The 22,548-nt window shown below is 43.2% G+C and overlaps 2 protein-coding genes across 13 annotated transcripts in view; both read left to right on the top strand.

Moving 5' to 3' along the window:
• PFKFB2 (6-phosphofructo-2-kinase/fructose-2,6-biphosphatase 2) overlaps positions 1-14,062 on the top strand; it is a 25,046-nt gene extending 10,984 nt beyond the window's left edge. For 5 of the 10 annotated variants that reach the window (XM_024751173.1, XM_024751175.1, XM_024751170.1 and 2 more), the window contains exons 9-16: positions 1,298-1,505; positions 2,135-2,281; positions 3,043-3,147; positions 3,903-4,032; positions 4,803-4,865; positions 5,125-5,189; positions 5,785-5,964; positions 9,557-11,141. In XM_024751173.1, the coding sequence (XP_024606941.1) occupies positions 1,298-1,505; positions 2,135-2,281; positions 3,043-3,147; positions 3,903-4,032; positions 4,803-4,865; positions 5,125-5,189; positions 5,785-5,964; positions 9,557-9,595 (937 nt within the window). In that variant the 3' untranslated portion in view covers positions 9,596-11,141. Of the gene's footprint in view, positions 1-1,297; positions 1,506-2,134; positions 2,282-3,042; positions 3,148-3,902; positions 4,033-4,802; positions 4,866-5,124; positions 5,190-5,784; positions 11,142-12,305 lie in introns of those variants that run through there. The other 5 variants (XM_024751178.1, XM_024751179.1, XM_024751176.1 and 2 more) reach the window with 4 other exon arrangements.
• Positions 14,063-18,326: 4,264 nt separating this feature from the next.
• C4BPB (complement component 4 binding protein beta) overlaps positions 18,327-22,548 on the top strand; it is an 11,230-nt gene continuing 7,008 nt past the window's right edge. The window contains exons 1-5 of one of the 3 annotated variants that reach the window (XM_024751047.1): positions 18,327-18,425; positions 19,178-19,363; positions 19,809-20,008; positions 20,570-20,740; positions 22,186-22,362. In XM_024751047.1, the coding sequence (XP_024606815.1) occupies positions 19,951-20,008; positions 20,570-20,740; positions 22,186-22,362 (406 nt within the window). In that variant the 5' untranslated portion in view covers positions 18,327-18,425; positions 19,178-19,363; positions 19,809-19,950. Of the gene's footprint in view, positions 18,426-18,953; positions 19,364-19,789; positions 20,009-20,569; positions 20,741-22,185; positions 22,363-22,548 lie in introns of those variants that run through there. The other 2 variants (XM_024751049.1, XM_024751048.1) reach the window with 2 other exon arrangements.

Genomic DNA, 22,548 nt, shown 5'->3' with positions numbered 1-22,548 from the left:
TATAGGTATATATATATATATATATATATATATGTACATGTATAAAAATATATAGTAATACATATGAATATATGTGCATATATTCCATATGTAAAATAACATAATATGTAAATTTATTTTGCATAAAACAATATATTGTACATGTGTATGCATATATAAATATATATATTTAAGTGGTTTTTAGATATTACTTACTATGGCAGTGCCTATCAGCAGTGTGGCACAGAACACAGGTTAACTTGACGTGTGTAGGCGAAAAGAGCCGTAGCAAGATGCCAAGTCCATGTTGAAGAATGACATGTGCGCAGGGAGACCCGTGAGAAGGTGGCCTTTGAAAAAGCATGCAGTCAATACAGCTCTAGTCAGATAAGAATACAGCCCTGAAGCCAAGCAAATGGCAAGACAGTGTGCATAGCCACGGTTAAACTGCTTCAGTGGTCTGCTTCATCTTTCGAGTCTTTCAGTTCCTTCAAGTGTGTTGCCCACAATGTTAGTGTTTGCAGGTGTTTCTTAATACAGAAGTTGAAAACCACTGCCCTAGATATGGTATAATAGTATATTCCTCAGTTAGCCCAAAGTCCTACATAGAAAAATATTCTAGAAGAATATGTGTGTGTGTGTGTGTGTGTGTGTGTGTGTGTGTGTGTGTGTGTAGATGTTACCTCTGGTGGTAGGGCTATGGGTAATTTTTATTTGCATCATTCTTTCTTAAAAAATTTTTTTTTGGAATAAACACTTATTATTTCTATAGTGAGAACAATTCCATGATGGCCATAAAGCAAACAGTCTATGTGAGTGCCTTTGAGAGAAACTTGATTTATGTAGATGGGGAGGAACGCACAGAGATCTCTGTCTATGGTTCTGCACCCCGCTCCTCGCCCCTCCCCGCTGGTAGATGCCACACTCTGACTCCGTCTTGACCGCCTCAGGTGGGCGCTGTGCTTCTCAACAAACTTCAGGGTTAGCAAAATCTTCAGGTCATCCATCTAGTCTAGCCCCTGAGGGGAAGCCTGAATTCTGTTTATCTAACTTAGCTACAGTGCCTGGCACAGTGTAGGCACTGAGGAAATGGTACTGCCTGATGAGAAGTTCAGGAAAGTTTACTGCATCTTTGTTCTGAGGAGCCATCCATCTCTTTCCATTTGATTCCTTACATTTGGGTCGGGGTGTGGCAGGAGAGGCAGAAGAGCTGCTGGGAGCCTGCAAGTAACTATACAGATCCTTTCCCCTCCTCCTGTTATCCTCAGATTTTCATACCCAGGGGACATTTTTTTTTTTTTTCCCTGCTCTGTCCCAGGGATCTTTCTTTCATCAAGGTGATAAACGTGGGCCAGCGATTTCTAGTGAACAAAGTCCAGGACTACATCCAGAGCAAGATCGTCTACTACCTCATGAATATCCATGTCCATCCTCGCACCATTTACCTTTGCCGGCACGGAGAGAGCGAGTTCAATCTCTTGGGAAAGATTGGGGGTGACTCAGGCCTCTCCGTGCGGGGAAAACAGGTGAGTAGTTAGCCAGCCGGCTGGATTTCCCAGGCTTAGAGTTAGGAGGGCATGGTGGATGTCATCTCTTTGATCCCCTTACTTCTTACTGAATCCTATTGGAGTTTAGGCTGTGGTTTCAGATAGTCAAGCAAGTAAAGAGACGTTTGCTTATTCACTGGTTCTAGCTGTGTATTGAAGGGTGCGTAACTTGGAACCATTTCTGCTGTGATCATTCAGCCGTCCCATGTTTATTGAGCTCAACTTGTATGCTCAGCACGGTACAGGATGCTCTGGTTAAAGTTCATTTCCTCTTGGGTTTATTATAACTATGTAGCACCTTTCAGAGTTTGACTGGGGTCATACACATTGTCCTTTTCAGGCTGAGTTAACAGTCCTCTGTGTGTGTGTGTGTGTGTGTGTGTGTGTGTGTGTGTCTGTGTGTGTGTGTGTCTGTGTGTGTGTCTCTATTTCCTTTCTTTCTTTCTTTTTTTTTTGGCCGTGCCATGCGCGGCTTGCAGGATCTTAGTTCCCCTGACCAGGGATGGAACCCGCATCCCCTGCAGTGGAGGCGTGGAGGCCTAACCACTGACCGCCAGGGAATTCCCTGTGTGTGTGTTTTCTTTTAAAAATTTTATTTCACACCCCAGTTTGCCCAGGCTCTAAGGAAGTTTCTGGAGGAACAGGAGATAGCAGACCTCAAAGTGTGGACAAGTCAGTTGAAGAGGACTATCCAGACCGCTGAATCTCTGGGGGTGACCTATGAGCAGTGGAAGATTCTGAATGAGATTGATGCTGTGAGTAGGAAGGTCTGATGGCTAAAAAGCCAGTAAGGGTCTCCTATTCAGGCAGGAACACTCAGAAGTCACCATGTGGGCCGTTCATCTAGAAAACTAGAACCACCAAGTAGAGACTTTGAGGAAGCTGAATCTATGGCCAGTTTAGGGAATAAGTGGGAACAATGCACCCCCAATCAGGGCTTCCTGCCTGCTTGATACACCTGTGCCAGTGATGGGACCTGAACCAATTTTTGACCTAGCCCCTGGCACCTGGAGAGAGTGAAGCTCCATTTGGACCCTTCATATATTTTCCTCCTAGGAAAAAGAAATAGCTGACAACTCACTTCTTTAATTTCTGCTTAGGCCACCTGGTCAGCTATTCTGGAAAAGTTCTTTCCAATTTGTTCTTGGCTTTCTGTGTCCTTGAGCGCAAAAGTAGGCACTTCTTTTTCTTTCCTTCCTCTGTACCCTTTTATGCCTTCTACAAGAATTCCCTAGTGCCTGCAGTTTCCCCTCCTTCCCTGCTTCCTGTTCCTTTTATCCTGCTGACTTTTCTTGACCTCTAAGTTCCCCACAGCAGTAGGAGAAAGCAGCAGCTTAAGCTAGAGAGGCGGCCTCCTCTCCCAGGGGCCCCTCACCCTGCTAGTCGGTCAGTTGCAGTGCATGAAGGGAGCCAGCCCAGTGCCTGGCACGAATGCCTAATATTCTTCACGGCCGCCTTTTCATTTGGGGGGCTGTGTGGGTCCAGTTCGCCTCTTCCAGCCGTGTGGCTCCTGCAGGGCGTGTGCGAGGAGATGACTTATGCGGAGATTAAGGAGCGGTACCCAGACGAGTTTGCGCTTCGAGATGAAGAGAAATACCTGTATCGATATCCTGGAGGGGAGGTGAGATTTCCCTCACGAGGGGTGACTGCCCCACCCTTTGCTAGGGGCTTAGCTTGAATTTTGGGGAAGGATTGAATGTGAGTTTGGGGACCGAGAAAGAGTACTTAAGACATCATTTAGTTTCTCTTCCTACTTTTGGGGCCTGCTGTGTTTAATTCAGCTCTGGCAGTCGGCAGTCCAATGCCGACTTGATTTGTTAAGATCTTCAGAGAAAGGGTAACAAGATAGCCTCTGTTGCTGAGTATATGTTAGAATCCACATGGTCTTTTGTAACTTCTTTTCTTTTCATTCCACCCCCACCCAAGCAGGTATAGGCCCCAAGTAAATATATGGGATATGAATGATTTTCCTCTCATCTGTGGTGTTTAAGGCTGCTTGCTGGTCCAAGTGGCTTCATAGTCTAGGGGTGTGAGGCAAAGGTAAATAAAACAACAGGGGTCTAGGAAATCCCTAGGAGTCTTTGTTGCCTTGCACTCTTGCCTATTCTGTCCAGAGAAAAAGAACCCCACAGGCTGCATTCAGATTTTCTCTTCTTGACCTGCAATTTTCTCAGTCTGAACATTGCTCTTGAAAAGTCTGAATATTCTCAAGAGGTACCAGGGCTGGGGGTGGTTAGCAGGAGACACGAAGGCGCCAAACCTCCAGGAGGAAAGCCAGCTGGGGAGAAAGGAGAAGCGGCCTCTTAACTCTGGACACAGCCACCGACTTGGCTGCCAGCTTGCACCTCCTACCAACCCACCCCACTTCCCCCACAGTCATACCAGGACCTGGTACAGCGGCTGGAGCCTGTCATCATGGAGCTGGAGCGTCAGGGCAACGTCCTCGTCATCTCCCACCAGGCTGTCATGCGCTGCCTCCTGGCCTACTTCTTGGACAAGGGTGCAGGTGCCATTGGAGGGAAGGGCCGGGCACACATCCACAGGGAGGGGGCTGCACTTGGGGTGGCACCAGGATCCCTGGCAACGAGACCTCCCACTCTTCCACTCAAATCAGAGTACATTCTTCAGGCAACAGTGTGGGGCTCCCAGCAGCCATTGGGCCAACTACTTGCTGAATTTACTCTGCTGATGCAAAAACCCCCAGTGGAGAGCAACTGCTGCTTTAGCTCTTGGTCCTGCCTGGCTAAAGGGACAGCACTGCGCTAACACTTCTGGCAGCATTAGAAAAGTGGTTGAACATTCCCGGCTTGTTACTTGGTCTACTAGGAGGGTGTTATCTCAGAAGCATCTTCATCCTTTGGATTCAGGGTAGATGGTTTCTGGGGAGAGCAATAAGGAAGTGCTGCTGTCTTCTCTGATACTCCCCTCCCTTCCCTTCCTGATCTACCTGAGCTGCTGGGAAGCCTGCAGGTTGACCTTTGGGGTACCCGCGGTGCCCCAGTCTTCCCGTGTGTGGGGCCCTGGCTGCGGCACTTCCTCTCGTTTTGCCTGCAGGGAAGGATCTAAAGTGGGCTTTTTTCCTTTCTTAGCCACTCAGTAGCTGGGGTGGCTTCCTTGGAGGCTATGTTGATAATTGTCTGGGGGTTTAGAGGAGGAGATGTCTAACTCCAGGTCAGGGTAAAGAAAACTCAGGAGCGCCTTAGATGCTCTCTTCCACTAACTTAACCTTGCTTCATAATAACTGAGACTTCCTCCACCTGGTCTTTCTGCTTTCAGATGAGCTACCGTACCTGAGGTGCCCTCTCCATACCATCTTCAAACTTACTCCTGTAGCCTACGGTAACTATGAACCTAGGAGCTGGGCAGGAGGTGGGGATAGAGGAAGGTCAGGGTTTTTGAATTTTCTCTGAAGTTTGCCTAGAAGTTCAACTTCCTCACCTGTATCTAGCAGGGAAGTTCCATCAGTGCCTTCCATTTTTAAAGGGATGTATGTATGTATTGGGGGATATATATGTTCTTTTATTACCATACTGAAACTAAGGAATTTTTCTTTGAGCTTTTTTCCTGAAGCCCTCTCCACTTTCCTCTGTTTTCTCAGGCTGCAAAGTGGAAACAATTAAACTTAACGTGGAGGCTGTGAACACTCACCGTGACAAGCCAACTGTAAGTATTTCCCCACGGATGACATGCTGGTTCCCCACCACTTCGAGTCTTTGAACCTTTGACATCGAGAGACTGGGTTTCTTTTACGTACCAAAGGAAAACCGATCCAGAACTCATGTCCCATGTAGTTTGCTTACTTCCAAAAAGAAGAGATGTTGGAATTACTAATTTTTAAAATCAGTATCTCTTTCCTGAGTCTTAACCTTGCGGATTGGCTCTTGGAAATCCAATGAACTATGGAAAGTGTTTGGCAGAAATGAAATGCAAATTTTCCCCCCAGAAAGCGCTCCCTTTAGAAAGCAGGATCCAGAGGTGCCTGTAAGGCGGGGTCAGGAGGTATAGGTTTGTTCCTAGGTCTGTCCCGGTAATCTGTGTGTGATCTTAAATAACCCCCTTCCTTTCTTGAGCCTCTTTCCTGCTTTGAAGTATGGTGCTCACGGAGCTTCTACCCCCACAACCTTTAGTCTCCCGAGGCTGGGGGACCAGGCCGTGGCCCATGTCTTAGGAGAGACCCCATCTGCAGGAGGCTGCTGTGGTTTATGAGTGAGCTTTTGGCTTGGCTTTCATTTGTGTGGTGTCCCTCGTTTCCAATCAGAACAACTTCCCCAAGAACCAAACCCCTGTAAGGATGAGAAGGAACAGCTTTACGCCTCTGTCCAGTTCGAATACAGTAAGGCGTCCGAGAAATTACAGTGTTGGGAGCCGGCCCCTCAAGCCCCTCAGCCCTCTCCGTGCCCTGGACATGCAAGAAGGGGCCGACCAGCCGAAGACCCAAGTCAGCATTCCGGTGGTGTAACCGTGTGTCTCCCTCCCATCCTGGCCTCCTGCCCTTGTCACTAATCACCAAGGAGTCATTTAACTTCCAGCTCCCACCTCCCCACCCCGACCCCCACCAGCCCCACACTGTGGATCTTAGCAGAGAATGTGAGGTCACGTGTTTCCAGACCAACCTTAGCTAGTGTACGGTGTGAGACATCTCCTCGCCCAGGGGCAAGCTGGCGAGTTGGGTGTTTTAGGACAGGTCCTCAGTCTGGGGGGGGGTCTGGAGGAGGAGGAAAAGGGATCCACTCTCCTGGGGTGATTGGCAGAGCTGGGGCTGAGGCTGAGCATGCCGTGGTTCTTGTCCATCCACAGTGTCTAAACTCACTAATGTCCTTGTGTTGGTAAAGTGGGGGCAGGGTGGAGGGGGACACAGAAGCCCATTTCCCCTCCACCTTTGTCTCTTCCAGGTGTGCTTTACTCACAGTCCTGACCTGCCCGCTTTCTTCCCCCCTCTCATGTCCCCTTTGGATTGCCCAGTGTGATGCATGGCATCGTTGTGTGTCTGTCTAGGAGGGAAGGGGCAGTGGGTGGGAGAGAAGTTTGCCCTCCATTGATGTTCTCTGCAGTGGGCCTAGATGGATCTGGACTGGGGGAGCCTTTCTTTTCCCTTCTCCCTTCCTCTCAAGCCAGGTCCTACAAGGGTCAGCCCAGGCTACAGAACATCCACAGGTGCTCTAGACACTGCAGGTAGACATAGGATGAGAGTTCTTGCCTCCTTTCATGAGAAACGATCCTAAAGTCTTCAGTACCCGGGGGGAAGCTGGCTTTCAGCCTGTGTGAAATATCTTGGTTTGTATTTTTCAGACATAGGTCTCTGGGCTGCAGAGGAGTAAGGTTTAGGAGAGTAGGCTGGCCTCTAGCTCTTACAGGGCTCTTGGAGGAGTGTCATACATTTTCTCCAGTGGTTCCTGGCTTCTTTGCCAACTACAGGAACTCTCCTGCCAAAGCCAGTGACCTCCGGGACTGTTGAGAAGGACAGAGTTAGATTTAGGAGTCCCCGCTGAGGTTTGAATTGCTCAAGGGAAAGGCAGAGAAGAGTTCACTAGAGCTGCTAGTGAACTAGTAATTTTCAGCACATTCTAGTAATTCTCAAAATATTCTCCTTTTTAAGTCAAAAAATTTTTTGCGTGAGCGATTTTTTTCCCCAGATATTGGGAAAGCCTGGTGATAAATTAAATCTCCCTCACTAGGGTATTAATTTACATCATCTTGATGTCCAGAGTAGTCTTAGAATCCTGTGGGGTCTAGCTGTTGACTGTTTATGCATTTACTTGTGTCATTTTATTTTTTTCTGCAAGGTTATGTTTAGAGTAGGGATCCTTAGCCCCTTGGTGGCCCACGATGGTATACCTCCCCCAGTTTTGTATACAAAATATATGAATATACGTATGTGCATTTTTCTGAGAGGTGAGTCTAGAGTTCTCGTGAGATTTTTAAAAGAGAGAGAGGACTCCGTACCTTAAAGTTATCAATCTGTCTCTTAGAGGTGACCAGTGAGAGCAAGTTAGCTATTTGCCAGGGGTGTTTTTGTTTGGTAATAGGAGGCCTTTTGTTGTGCTTCTCACCTAGGAATCTTCATTAGAATCCCCTACAGAACTTTTGAAACATGCACTTGCCTGTGTCCACTCTAGGCTTAATTCTGACTCAGTCTCTGGGATTCGGGTCTGGGCATGCATGTGTTTAAATGGCTTCTCTTATGATTCTGAATCATACTCCAGGTTAGAACTCTATTTTGTGTTGTTGGGTGGAGAAACAGTAGTTTCTTGGACTAAGCGTCAACCTGGGAATTCTGAATTCCTCATGGTTTTGAAAGGACAGTTCCCTGGAGTTAGATGTGTGAACAGATCACAGTACTGAATGAAGTTACCCCCCATTGTTACTTCAGGCAGCAGCCTGTTCCGGCTTTAACACTTTACATTGCAGGGTGATGTGGAACAAATCACTATGTCGTATAAATGTCCTATGATAATAGCTGAGAATTTTAAGCACCCTGGAGAGAGGTACTGAGATAAAACTTGTGGGATGATAAAGGTTATCATCACAGGCAGCTGGCTTGTGACCTTGAGTCCTTTATTCCTACATCCTGAGTAGGACATCACAGCCAATCTCAAAGGCCACTTGCCTAGATTCTGCTCTAAATTGCCTTCCAGACATAAGGTAACTTCCTATTCCTGTTTAGCCATTATATAACGTGTACCTAGTGTCCATGTTTGTGGGGCTTTGGGCTGGGTGGAGTGGTGGTGGGAGAAGGAGACACCAAAGCAGCAGAAAAGGTCCTTGCCCTGAAAAAGTTATTTTAGAGAAAGAGCATATAATTTATAATAAATGAACATTTGTGAAAGAGCAACACGTTGAGTCTGTAAATGTGGACATCGAAGTGGAGTAGAGATTCCTTCTGACTTTTTTCTTGTCCTACATGTATGAGACTAAAAGGGTTGGGAGGTGGGAATGTCCCCCAGAATGATGTGGTCTAGGAGGTGTGTGTGTGGTACTTTTACAAGGTTGTCTTGTCTAGCTTTGCTTGGCTGGTGGCATCTTTAGCCCAAATGGGCATTCAGTCTTTTCTCTTGCTGTGAGGTGAGAGTGATTCAGAACTAATGCATGAGAAGGAGCATTTTGATCCGAGACTTGGCTTTGGGCTGTACGTACTCCTAGTGAGAAGCGAATTCTCTAACAAACTAGCATTGTTTTACCTTGTTATAAACCCCTGCATTAGACACAGGGCACTGGGATGTTCATTGGGTTCTCAGCCTGCCGATATTTTGCCATTCTCCCCATGTGTTACTTTGCTTCCCCAAGAAGAGGAGTGAGGCGGTCTTATAATTCTCAGATTGGACATGAGAAATTAGAACTTGACAACAGCAAGGATTTCAGCGTTGTTTGGTTTTTAGAGCAAGGTCCCTCCAGAGAAGTTTCAGCAGAAAGGAGCCAGGAGAGCATAGAATAGAAGAGAGCTCTTATTCTACCTTTTAGAGAATTCCTGTTCCCTATCTTTTCTTTCCTGTCCTCCTCTCCCCTTCTTATTTGAATGTGTGTCGGTAGTATATACACGTTACTCTGATTATGTGTTTATCACGAATGCTAGTAAGAAAGGATGAACTCCAGAGTACCGTTTGCTGAGGCTTTCAGCTGTGTTATGGGAGAAATAGGTGAAGGCTTTAGCATTTAATCTACTGGTACAAAATTAGGAAAGGAAAAAAATCACTGTATTATCTTTGATAATCACTGATTATCTTTTCCCTGCTTTAAAACTAAATGAGGAATTGCGTGACAGATGTGAAGAGGAATCTAAAGCAGATTTAGACAACTAGCTTCTTTTCCTATATCTTAATTCTTAAATTGGAATTTAGCTCTTATTTATTATCTGTATTGTTTTTGCTTTTGTTTTGGTAAGGAGATTGTTTTGCATTCAGTTGGAAAGTAGAATAAGAAAATCTGTTAAAAACACGCATTGTGCCAGGGGTCTGCCCCATATCCTTATCTCTGATTTTTGTTTTTTTGTGTTTTTTTGTCCATCCTCCACCCACCCACTACCTCCCAAGAAGTTAGGTTTAGGAGTGCAAGATATTTGTATCCTAGACTGAATGGTTGAGTGTTTCCTGTGAGGATCTGGGTGTTCCTCTTTGCAACCCACATTTCATCTTCAGAGACACTGGCATTTTGAAGAAACATGATACGGCTGTTTGGAAATAAATCCATCTTATGGTGTATCTGTGAGTAGAAGGTCTGAGTACCAGAGAAGCTCACTGATGCTTGGGGTAGCCGGAGGACAAGGGGAATAAGTGCCTAATAATTGAGGGAACTCTATCTGGGTTGTATAGTCTTATGTACATTCCATTGTCTTTGTTCAGCCCAGAGGCCATGTTGTGTTTGTTTTCCAGAAATTTGATAACTTTACATAGGTTTTCCGGTATACATTTTGACTTGCGTTTTAAAATATTTTACTTTGAATTAAATAATTTTATTGGAATTAAATATTTTAATCTGAATCAGGTTGCAACATTGGCAGGATTGATCTCTGACTTCCGATCGAGGTGACACAGACATCAGAAGTATGTCCAGGAATTTAATTTAGACTCGTCATGTCCCGAACACTGTATCTCGAATTATCTATGTGCTGACTGCTGACTGCCTGACGGAGTGTGGTAGGGTCCCTGTGCTGACTGACCAACAGGCTCTACTGAGATCTGTAAGCTGACAAGTCTGACTGTTTTCTAATTGTACCAGTTGACAGTGTATGCATGTTACTGCAATTCTCTGTCTATTGTACATGTCCTACAAAGAAAGGAAGTAACCGCTCCACATGTTTTCTTTAGGGGGAAGTTCTGTACACTATGATTTTTCACAGATATTTCCTTTAGAGTAGCAGCCAAATCCTAATCATTTTGTAGAAAATGAAGGTTGAACATCACGTGTAAGTTATTTTGTCAACTCAGCTAAGGAAATGCCTGCTCAGAGCCTGACACTGTTACCTTTACTTGAAGTCATCCTATCCATTCCCCCACTTCTGGGCAGGACTTCACTTTCTGAACTTTCTGTGTCCTCCGCTTCCCCGCTATGGGCTTGTAGCATTCCATTGGATAATGCTGCTGTTTTTAGTCCGCTACCCATTTGCCTCTTAATTCTAATATAATCAATAAAAATGCAAAGGAAATTTTGGCAAAAGTATTCTTTTCAGTAAGGCTTTCACTGGGGATCCATGACCAATTTTTAGCTACTCCGTGTTTTTTGTATCTGAATTGCTTGTGTCCATTTTTCTTTTCTTGCGTTGAAGTAACAAAATGAATTCATTCTGATAATGGTGATGGTTTTGCTGTGGCAAAAGCAAAGGACTTGTTGCCAGCTGTGCCCTTTGGAGGGATTGGGAGTGAGTGGGCTGAGCACCACTGGGTTAAATGGAATGGACTGAGTTGGGAACCGAAGCAATAGCGCTATCCTGCATGTTTCCTAGGCAAAGCTGTGTTGAAAGAAGGAATGTTAATCCTTAGGGGCATTCTAATTTAATCTGGTGACACTGATGTCAAAATATGGCACTCAGATCCACATAAGGTGTATAATTGTATTTGAAATGTGTTTTTGTGTGTGTGTGTGTAGAATGGGTAAATAAAATTGTTGAGTAACTTGAATCTATCAGAAGGCTTCTGGGTTTTTTGTTTTGTATTTTGGGTTGTGTTCTCCACCACTCCCCCACCCCCAAAACTTTGCCTCAGGCTGCTTGGCACTTGAGCGTCAGACCAGCAAAAGCCAGCCCACAGAGTGACTGGAGTCCTTGGTGGAGGCGTGGCTCTCTTGCACCACCTTCTGGGGAAGGTGGGAAGGACATTATAGAAGGCACCTGAACTTAGTCGTGTGTACTTTTTGGCGCCTCTACAAGAATTAAGAAAAAATTACCTTTGACCACACTGTTTTCTGACTCGCACTAGCAACATGGAACTCATTATTTATTGTGGAAAAAAAAAAAAAACAACCTTTGGCGATCTCTTAGAATTTAGTGGACTCTTCCTTCTAAAATATTACCTTCCTGTTTCTAAAGAGATTACAGCTGGTGGGGTAGAATGGCATTTAACTTCTTCTGGGATGGGAAAATAGGGTGGGATTGTGTCACTATTCTCATGCCTTATTTATTCCTTGTTACCTTAACAAGGACCAGGAGCTCATTAGACATGCAGGCTCTTGGGCCCCATCCCAGGCCTGCTGAATGAGAATATTCAATTTAACTGGATGACGAGGCAGTTCAGACGCACATTTAACATTCGAGAAACACTGTTCTCGGGGGAAGAATTTCTCACAAGTTCAAACGTTGGATCCCAGTTTATGGGAGGAAGTTGACTTCTGCTCTGATGACTGATGTCAGGATGGACCGGGATAACTACAGCGGTAGGGACCCTCCTCAGAAGCCAAGTAGCCCCTGCCCGCAGTATCATTTTTTTGGCCTGGTCTTTTGGCTGATGTAGCCTAAATACTCTCCTTTTACCACGGGGCTCACTACTGCTTCCACCTCCTATCTTGGATATGTAGCTTAGCTCCAGGTCTGAAAGGAGTGCTTGGTCCAACATGGTCACAAGGTCGGTTCCTCAGGGAAAGAAGCTCAGGACTAAGCCATTAGAGTTTGTCTGACTCCCGAGGGTAGAGGGGCGTGTGCTAGCCCACCGACGTTTTAACTCACGTGTGCGGATGTGGGGATGTGAGCCGCGGGGAGCACTGGAAGGGTGGGTGAGGGTTCTGCTCAACTTCCTCCGTTAGTCATTTGGCGGCGGTGTAATGGCTTTATTTCTCTTCCTCTCTGGCTCCTAGGCGGAGACCTCGCTGGCTGTGCATAGGCTCTCCTCTCCGGCCTCCCCCCCATTGCTCTCCTGATGATGTGAAGGCTGAGGCCAGACCTCTCCGGGAGACTGGCCTACTGAAAAACTTGGCATGTCAGCTCCAAAGGGGCTTGAACAGGAAGTTCAGTGGGGATTGGACATTCGGGGCCACCCAAATGAGCCCTGAAAAAGCTGCACCACATTTCTTCCCCTCATGCCTAACGGGAATATCAGTTACACTGTAAAACTTGACTTCCCTGTGCCTCAAAACATTTCACAGCCTGAACCAATTTCGTTTTGATCATTTCTTTGCTAGGTTTGGCCCAAGTTGGTCAATCCTGTTCCATTTTGGCATTTAACATCTGACCTGTGACTGTATCCCTAGCTGGCTTTCTTTGCCTAGTGTGCAAATGTACCTCTTCAGATTTAATTGTTCCCAAGTGAGAGGGCTGAACTCCAGCAAACCATTTCTGTGCTGTAAGAGCTGGTCTCTACATCCACTACAAGTGCGCAGGCTAGGGTACAATATACATAGGTTTGCGGTCACTTTTTTGTCACATTGGAAACGAGACAAATTCACCAGGTGAATGGAGGGTATCTGAGAAATTCAGTCCCTAAAACGTCTCTTCTGCGGTGACGGAAGAGCAGCGTTAGTAGCCATCTTTTTGTTTAGAGAAGTTTTTCTTGTTTCAGGCCCCTTGAGGGCAGGATCTGACTACAAGACTCCACAAAATATGTACCCTTCTTCTGAGTTCTCTTTTGTAGCTACTGTATTTTCTACCTGATACTGTGTGCCTCTCAAAGCTGAAGAGGGCTGACGTCATCCTCTCTCGTGGTTCGAAATGAGGGCTGGAGAGAAAAGTAGGGTGCCATTTGGATCACATGAAGAAGTAAAAGAAGTTTCCTTGGGAATCAACTCTCCCAAGGAGTTCTTTTGGTTTCAGAACAGGTGCAGGGAGACATGCCCTCTGTGGGGTCTGCTACCGTGATGCGGTCTCTAAGAAAGCTGTGGTTATGACTTCAAGAGCATCTGGTCTTCTAATCCCTTCCTCTTAGCTAATTGTCACTATTGTGGTCTACTGTTCTCTTATGTAGAACCTTGGAGGAATGGGATGGGGGGGAACCAAGCCCTCAATGCATTAATCATGTGGTTTCCCTTAAAGATAAACCAGGTAATTATTCCTTAGATCAGTGATTGTCAAATGTATAAATATGTCCCTGCAGATGTGATTTTAATACGTCACTGCTCCTGAAGGAAGGCATGGAAGCTCCCAAGGATACTATATCTTACAAGCAAAATCTTTTTTTTTAAAAAAAAGAATAGTAAGTTATTAGCTTTTTAAATTTTTTCCCCCTTTTCATTCGGATGCCCACTTGCTGGTCAAGAGGGTGAGTAGCAAGAAGATGCAATGCAATTTTCCCGAATGGTTCTTGTATACTGTGGATGATACAGGACCCTGTTACCTAAGATGTGACGTGCTGGGCTGCTGGCAGTTCAGCAACCAACTAGGAGCTTATTTCAGGTAATTTTCATCTAGCTGCTCATAGCATGTTGTGCTGTAATGATTTTGTTCTTGTGATGCAGGTTTCTTTCTGCATCTAAATACACCGTCTTTTGATGATCTGATAAATGTTTTTATTTAGTTATTTATTCATCCATGTAAGGTTTTTTTTTGTTTTTTTTGCGGTACGCGGGCCTCTTACTGCTGCGGCCTCTCCCGTTGCGGAGCGCAGGCTCAGCGGCCATGGCCCACGGGCCCAGCCGCTCCGCGGCATGTGGGATCCTCCTGGACCGGGGCATGAACCCGTGTCCCCTGCATCGGCAGGCAGACTCCCAACCACTGCGCCACCAGGGAAGCCCATGTAAGGTATTTTTAAGTCCCCATATTAATATCTGCATGTATTTAACCAGAATGTAAGGTAATTTGTGTTTGGTAGAAATTTAGATATTTTGAGTGTTTAAAGTCCATAGTATTACCTTAAATTAAAATTTCAGAATGTAGGTATCCGTCTTCTGTAAAAGGATAATAACTGTGTGAAGGCACAGTGGATTTCTTTTGAATACTTTTTTTTTTCATTGATTTTTATTATAAGTATAAACCAAGAGATACATTTCTCTGGAGAAAAGTTTACCTCCTGGATAAATAAGATCGTGCTAAAATTTGTGAATAATATGTATTGGTTTTGTAATAAGAAATGTAATAAAAGTTATTTTTAATTAAAAAGTGCAGCTAATTTTTAAAATCACACACAAAAGAAGGTAATATTTGGTACCTTATACATACACAATAGTAACATCATGCATAATGTATTTGAAGCTAGCTTCTTTAAAATGATTCTCAAATTATTAGATTGTGTATATATTTCCAACTGGTGGTTTTAACTGGTGACTTCTGCCTTTATCAAGTTCCATTAACATTTCAAAATGATATTAGTGGGATCATTACTGCCATGCATTATCAACATTCTAGAGCTTTATTAATTTATTTAATGGATATTTAGTGATCACCTATTGGTTGCCATGCAATGACTAAAACACAGTCTGTCCTCTTTCTAGTGTTTATTATTAGAAAGGAAACACTTAACAGCAAGTCTGTAACCCATCCCTCCCTTCTGGGAGGGAATGCCTTCCCCTTATAAATGACCTTGACCAAAACCATTTTTAGGTGATAGTTATGCAAATATTTATGAATAAGGAACTTGGAACACTGTAGGGTGGTTAGCAATGGAGATAAAATGAAACGTTCATAGTAACAGTAAAACAATTATAAATTCTATAAGCTCAAGGGCTCTGATAGCATGAAAATGACTTAGGAATTCTCCCAGTTTGAAATTGAGAGAAAGTGCTAAATGTATGAGCTTTAGTAATGTATCTGGAGGAGTAACAATAACGAAGGTGTCAAGGGTGTGATTTCCTTGGAAAACTCTCCAAGCCCTTTTGTTAAGTTTTCTCTTATTCAGCAATCAAGCCACTGTTTGAAGAAGGCTGGGGAGTGTCTTTGATCGTTCTCCCTGTTTTATAAATAGGTGAATGAACACCCTTATTGTGTGACTCACCTCAATAGTGATGGAGTTTTTGTCAAAATTTGTGATGGTGAGGGCCCAATAAACACATAACATACTACTTTTCAATATAGCTGGAAACTTAAAAGATGATCAGGATTAGAAAATGACTTTTTGGAGAGTGCTCCCGTGTTGGGTAAGGGTCATTATTTGCTTTATTTCTGTAGCCGTAATTGTTACATCATGTGTTAAATTTCTCCAGGGTCTTCACTGGGGACTCACCATGAGGAGGGTCAGCCTTTGGGTTCACTAGCTTGTCCTTGTTGGTGACAACCCCACTGATACTTCCTCTGGCAGTCTGGCAATAGCCTGTTACCATGCTTTATGGTTTTGACGTATTCTGCACCATCCAACCTACACTCATTGTCTTGAAATCATTTGAGAATTTGATAAAAGCTAAGGAGTCTCTCCCCATAAAAAGGTACACACACATAAGTTGTACATACAGTTTAGTGGGGGGTCATGACCTCCTGAAGCCTATCCTTGGACGTCAAGGTAGGAAACCAGGAGGTAGGTGATAATCTACACACATACAGATACACCTCATCTTCCTTTCTTTCCTTTGACATAAAAAATGAAGACATCTATTTGATATTAACTCTTAAGCAGAGAAGGGGAATATATGAGATTCTGAAATGCTCATTTTTTTTTTAACTGGACATTGTGGATTAGTCAAGACTTTGAATAGATTGTAATAAGATAACATTGCTAATCATGGAGAGTAATGTTTTCGTTTTCTTAACTTGAGGGAACAAAGTCTTTCTTCGTTTATTCTCATTAAGCCAGCTGCATTTGGGGAAGAATAACTCCCTTCTGAATTCCCAAAGACATTTAGGTACGCTTTTCGGTTGTATATGTGATACCGCACGTTTGAAAACTAAGTCAGATTCTATAGGTGAGTTTCTCCTTGCAATTAAGTGAAATAATTTCAGAAGCATAGGAACCCTTGGGAAGAGCATTCCAGATCTAATGGGACCTCGCCTCAAAAAGTGTAATGCCCTTCACCAAGTATCCAGCCTACTTTCCGGGAATAGCTTGTTTATCCCTTTGGATTTTCTTCATTAGGGATCCATTTACCTTATTGTTTACATTCAGTTTTCACTTCCTAGGTTTTCTCTTTCATCCGTTGCTTTTTTAGAATGTGTGCGTGGGATGGAAAACAGCCTCTAGGCACAATTTAGTAAAGTCTATTAAACATTTTTTTCCAAATTTAAATTCCTGGGTCCTTTCACTCAAATACCAGTTGGCCCTTATTTTCTTGTATTCATGAGTGTTTCAGATTAGAGTTGGTTTCAGCTGAAGGTGTCACCAAATCCAAAATAACAGCACCTTACACATGCAGAAGGTTACTCTCGCCTACAATGTGCTGGATTCTACCTCATAGTACAATATCGAGCTACCGGAATCATGTCTACATTCCAGTCAGTAAAAAGGGAGCAAAAAGGGTACACCACCTTCCTTTAAGGGTGTTTTCTAAATGTTGCACGCAGTACTTATTCTCATAGCTCATGGCTATATATTACTGCAGGCAGGCTGAAATGTATTTAAAAAAAAAATTCCAAGTGACCTTGTGCCAGCTATAATTGTGGTTTAATTACTAAAGAAGAAGGATGGAAGGGATTTTGGGAATGAATAGCAATCTGCTTCAGTAGGTAATAGGGACTTTGCAGTAAGTCTGAAGGGACATAACAAGGTGAGCAGTAGTCTTTGAAGAGTTATATTGCCACCACTTAAAGACACACTATTCGTCATTCATCAAGTCTGATCTTGCTGTAGTGCATGTCTGTTTTGACTCACAAGCGAAGCTTATTCTACAATGCTTCATGAACAGTTTGACCTTTTTAAAATTTATATATTTTATTCTCATGTAATCTGAATAAAGTCTACTTTTCTGGCCCAGGTTTTTCTTGATGAGGCATTCAAGAAACATCAACTCGGTAAATAAAAAATAATCAGAGAAGCAATTTAGGTCTTTTCTGAATTGTCTTGACAAAGACCCGAAGGAAATTCATTCATAACATACTGTAGAAGTTTTAAAAATCTTTTCCCATTTCTCTTAAAATCACACACACACACACACACATCACAGGGTGTGTTCCCCTTGTTTAACTCCCCACAGCTCTTCCCCCAGCCTAGGCATTGCGGACTTTTGTTTTTCTACCCTTCTGCCCTCACCTTCTGATCTCTTCCGCTAATTACTGGCCGCCATCCCTCTGTAAAGTAATCAAACCAGTCTGAGTACAACTTCTGCACCTGATTTATTACCCTAGTTCTCCAGGAAACAATCTGGATTAGATCAAATTGTTCAACAGTCTAGAAGCGTCAGTTAATACTCATTTATTAGTTTATTCAACCTTGGACACCCATAATAAAACACGTAATCCCTTATATGGAAGTACAAAATTCAATACGCTTTGAAAACAAAGTTTTCTTTTAATTTATTTGACCATAAAACCTGACCTGAACTTTGTGAGGATATTTATAGTCTCTCTATATCCCACTTAGTGTAAATATTTTTACATTTCACGAAGAAATGTTAGGAAGACAGTATTATAAGCAATATTGTACCTTTCTAAAGTCCTAATCATTCTGAATCTAAAATAAGCCGTTGAGACGAAGACTTATTTGCAATTATTTCCTGTAATAATGCTCTATTTTATACTCGTTTATGTAGCAATAAACAAAATTTTCTTTCATTTTTTATTATTTATTGTACAAACATTATGTACACTAGGTACTGAGGAACATGTATTCCTCAAGAAATAGAACATGTGATATGTTAAAAATTGCTCAAAACTTGGAACTAGACAAACAGAGATCACTGGAGACATTTTTTTTTTAAAGAGATTTATTTATTTATTTGTTTTTTGGAGGTGTTGGGTCTTCGTTGCTGCATGCGGACTTCCTCTAGTTGCAGCGAGTGGGGGCTACTCTTCGCTGCAGTGTGCGGGCTTCTCATTGTGGTGGCTTCTCTTGTTGCGGAGCACAAGCCCCCAGGAATATACTCTTAATTGGGCCAGTCTGGAATTTTCTGGTCAGCACTAATGAGGTAATCTGCATGATTAGACTCTCATTTTTTCCCCCAAAGAAGGTGACCTATCCTAAAACAATTCTTCCTTTTCTTTTGCTAGTAACTTCCTTGCCCCACTCTCCTTCTATAAAAACCCTCCATTTTGTACAACTCCTCAGAGTGCCCTTGTATTTACTAGGTGGGATGCTGCCCGATTAATGAATTGTTGAATAAAGCCAATTAGATCTTGAATTTTGTTTTTTAACATAGTCTAGTGTGGGAGAAAGACATGAACAAATCATTACAAAGTAATGATAATGGGGCTTCCCTGGTGGTGCAGTGGTTGAGAGTCCACCTGCCGATGCAGGCGACGCGGGTTCGTGCCCCGGTCCAGGAAGATCCCACATGCCGCGGAGCGGCTGGGCCCGTGAGCCATGGCCGCTGAGCCTGCGCGTCCGGAGCCTGTACTCCGCAACGGAAGAGGCCACAATAGTGAGAGGCCCGCGTACCGTAAAAAAAACAAAAAAACAAAGTAATGATAATGGGTGGGGATGAGAATAACATTAGAGACCTTACTGTGTTTTTATGCCTTTATATTTATTATTATGCTTTATATTTGTTATTTTATTTAAACTTAAGATTTTGTAGGAATTTTACCCCAGTTTTGTAATTGGAGCACAGACAACTAGCTAGTGGCTGTAATCATCATGAGTAAGAAGCTATGGGAACCCAAAAGCAATTTTACATTCTTCATTCCCTAGACCAAAGCATTCCCCTCATCTCTCTCTTAGCTCATTTGGTTGACTCTGGACTCAGGTCAAATCCTGCACAGAAGACCACGGAATGGGAAGCCTGGTGCGGAGCTGGCAAATGAGGACATTGTGTTGCTGCAGGACTTTGGAGTCCTTCTCAAGGTTGGAATCCACCAGGACCAGCTCCTTTCTGGGAAGCCACATGGTCTGGAAGGTTGGAGACAGGTAAGGCTAGTTGACTTCCTTGAGCTTTTAGACTTCAATGCTGCTTACAGTCTTAGGATACCTGGTATTTAAGAAAGGGGGAGGAGGTAGCACCCAGAGTTGGGTTTTACTTGGGAAAGCACAAGGAATGCACACCTCCCCGCCTCTACCCACAATGCTGGAGAGAGTTGCAGAAGGTGGACTGTAAACACTGGCAAATATCGACAGATGTGAAGGTCATGGCAAGACCATTTGGCCCAAATCTGTTGAGGAAGGATCAGCCTGCAGTTCAAAGGGACTGGTTAACTGGATTTGCATAAGCAACACTTGGGCTATTTCTGAAACTGAGTTTTAAAACTGGCAACTCTTTTTTATCACCCCTTTGGGTTTTTGCAAAATCCCTCCTTGTACCAACTTCCTTATAGCTACTCTTATTTCCTGTTGTAGAATTTTTTTTTCCTTCCAGGGAAGAGAAATCAAGACAACCCCTTCTCTAGGAAGGAGGTGGTTGGTCTGATCTCAAGTGTTGTGAGAAGACCTATTTTGATCTAAACCAGGATCCTAGACTGGCTTATTTCCAACCCGGGTCAAATAATTTTGATCGCAAGATGTTTTTCTGGTTTATGTGCTGTCTTGTGGATATGTGGCTGATTTCTGCCTCATATGGTACGTATGCTTTTCTAAACCTCAGTTTGTAAGGCATGTGATATCAGTTTGTGGATTATGAGGCATTCTATCTGGGGTTTTAATGAAACTGAAGTTTATAAAATATATTTCCTTCATTGAAAAATCTCAAATTACTTGGCCTAATGCTCTGAATTCAATAGGGACATAGTAAATATTTAACGATTTTGCTCTATGAAGTGGGTCATTGTCTGCTACTTTCCCTTTCTGTTCTGGGAACAAAATATGTACCAATTTCAAAATCTTGAGAGGTCTTATTTATGATAAACTCCAGGACCACTATTTGGAAAGGGGATTGTTTTTTTTAGGAGTGGATAACTTATGGCTGAACTTGAGTAAAACTCCTGTTATTCTTTTGAAAACAAAACTTTGGGAGTCCTTGGGCGGGAAGGGATGTGGATGTACATGGACATGGAAGAGTACAAGGAATCAGAATTAATAATCGAGCCAAAAGACACTTGGATGGGGAATCTAGTAAGTGCTTCCTCAGGGCATGTGATACGTCAAACGAATCTGTTTTTTTTTTTTTTTCCCCTCCAACAGAGATCTGTCCAGAACTTCCCCCAGTGGACAATAGCATATTTGTTGCAAAGGAGGGGGAAGGACAAATTCTGGGTACTTACTTATGTAAGAATGGCTACCACCTGGTAGGAGAGAAAACCCTTTTTTGTAATGCATCTAAGGGATGGAATGCCTCTGCTCCAGAGTGCCGCTGTAAGTTTGATCTTTCTGCTACTTTGTTCACCTTGTCATCCCTCTGTATTCTTTCATATCGTACCTCCAGTAGGCCATGGTAAGACTTTATAAGAAAAAAAATTCTCAACTTCTAGTAATACATTTTTAAAGCACTCTAGTTGTGGAACTTCTCTTAGTAGGTACATAATCAGCTCTTAGTATTAATTTAGTTGAATTAGTAGACGCAATCATCGCTACAAGAAGGAAAGGATTTCTTCTACATATTAAAACTACTTTTTGGGGGGGGCTGTAATTTGTTTAATATCATATTGCTTTAAAATTTTTAAGTTATGAAAAATTTTAAATATATACAAAAGACAGAAGTGTAAAATGAATTCATATGTATGATCAACATGACTTTTTAAATCTACAATTCTGCTTTGCATTATTATTATTTTGAAGTAAATATATCTTATTGCATGCGGGCTTTCTCTAGTTGTGGTGAGTGGGGGCTGCTCTTCGTTGTAGTGTGCAGGCTTCTATTGTGGAGCACAGGCTCTAGGCGCACGGGCTTCAGTAGTTGTGGCATGTGGACTCAGTAGTTGTGGCATGTGGGCTCAGTAATTGTGGCTCGTGGCTCTGGAGCACAGGCTCAGTACTTGTGGCGCATGGGCTAAGTTGCTCCACAGCACGTGGAATCTTCCTGGACCAGGGCTCGAACCCGTGTCCCCTGCATTGACAGGTGGATTCCTAACCACTGCACCACCAGGGAAGCCCCATCATATAATTTTTGAAATGGGAAAATTTATGTTCTCAATTTACAAATGTGATAACTGAAATCTAAGTGATTTGTTCAGGTACATAAAACTCATTTGTGGTGTCTGTAGAGATGGAGAATAATTAGTCCACATTCTCTTTATTAATACTGTTTTTAGGAATAGCTGGATTAGTTCTCCTTTAAACCTAGAGTGTAAAGTTCTCCTTTATACCTTAAAGCACACCTGTATATTTATCCTTTATTCATACAACCAAATTCACATCCCTTTGTATTCTCCTGTTTTTCTACCTGGGCAGAACAAAAGAAAACAAAGTAAAAAATGATGACTAATGTGTGTATTTGACAGGATGAAAGGGAAGGAAACATTTGCCTCAAACATGGGCTCAAGAATTTTGAGCAATGCTTAACATAAGAGAATGATGAACATGCTATTGGTAATTTCCGGTTACATGCTTAATTTTAGTAAGTTCAAATGTCAATTGTCACTCTTGTGCACGATGAAGACATTTTCTACCACAGTTAAGGGCAACCCAGTCTTTTCTCATTCTGCACTGATATGGTTTCGTACTATGTACCAGTCCATATTAAAAGGCGCAGTTTTACTTTCTCATTTTCAATTTTCTTGATGAAGCCTGAGGAGGTCTAGCCTTTGCTGCGCTAGGTTTCCGCATAGCCCTTTCAGATCTCTGCCTCTTTTCTTCTTCAGTGGGCCACTGTCCTGACCCTTTGCTGGTGAATGGTGAGTTTAGTTCCTTGGAGCCTGTGAACGTGAATGACACTGTCACGTTTAAGTGCAATGAGCAATACGTCCTCAAGGGCAGCAATTGGAGCCGGTGCCTAGAGAACCACACCTGGGTGCCTCCCCTTCCTGTCTGCAAAAGCAGTAAGTATAAGAGAAAAAAAGTGTAAATCCCAAAGATACTGATCGGCAGTAAAAGTCTAGCCATTCACCACATGCCCACAACACTGTCCTCTTTTTTGTATCTGGGAAGGGTTTAGGATCTAGCAGGCAGCCAAATAAGAGCCAAGCTCAACACAAGCAATGCATTCTAATGAAATGATCAGCACC

This window comes from Neophocaena asiaeorientalis, unplaced genomic scaffold, assembly GCF_003031525.2.
Source record: "Neophocaena asiaeorientalis asiaeorientalis breed wild unplaced genomic scaffold, Neophocaena_asiaeorientalis_V1.1 scaffold67, whole genome shotgun sequence".
In the NCBI taxonomy this organism is placed as follows: domain Eukaryota; kingdom Metazoa; phylum Chordata; class Mammalia; order Artiodactyla; family Phocoenidae; genus Neophocaena; species Neophocaena asiaeorientalis.
This window is presented reverse-complemented; position numbering and strand designations above follow the sequence as displayed.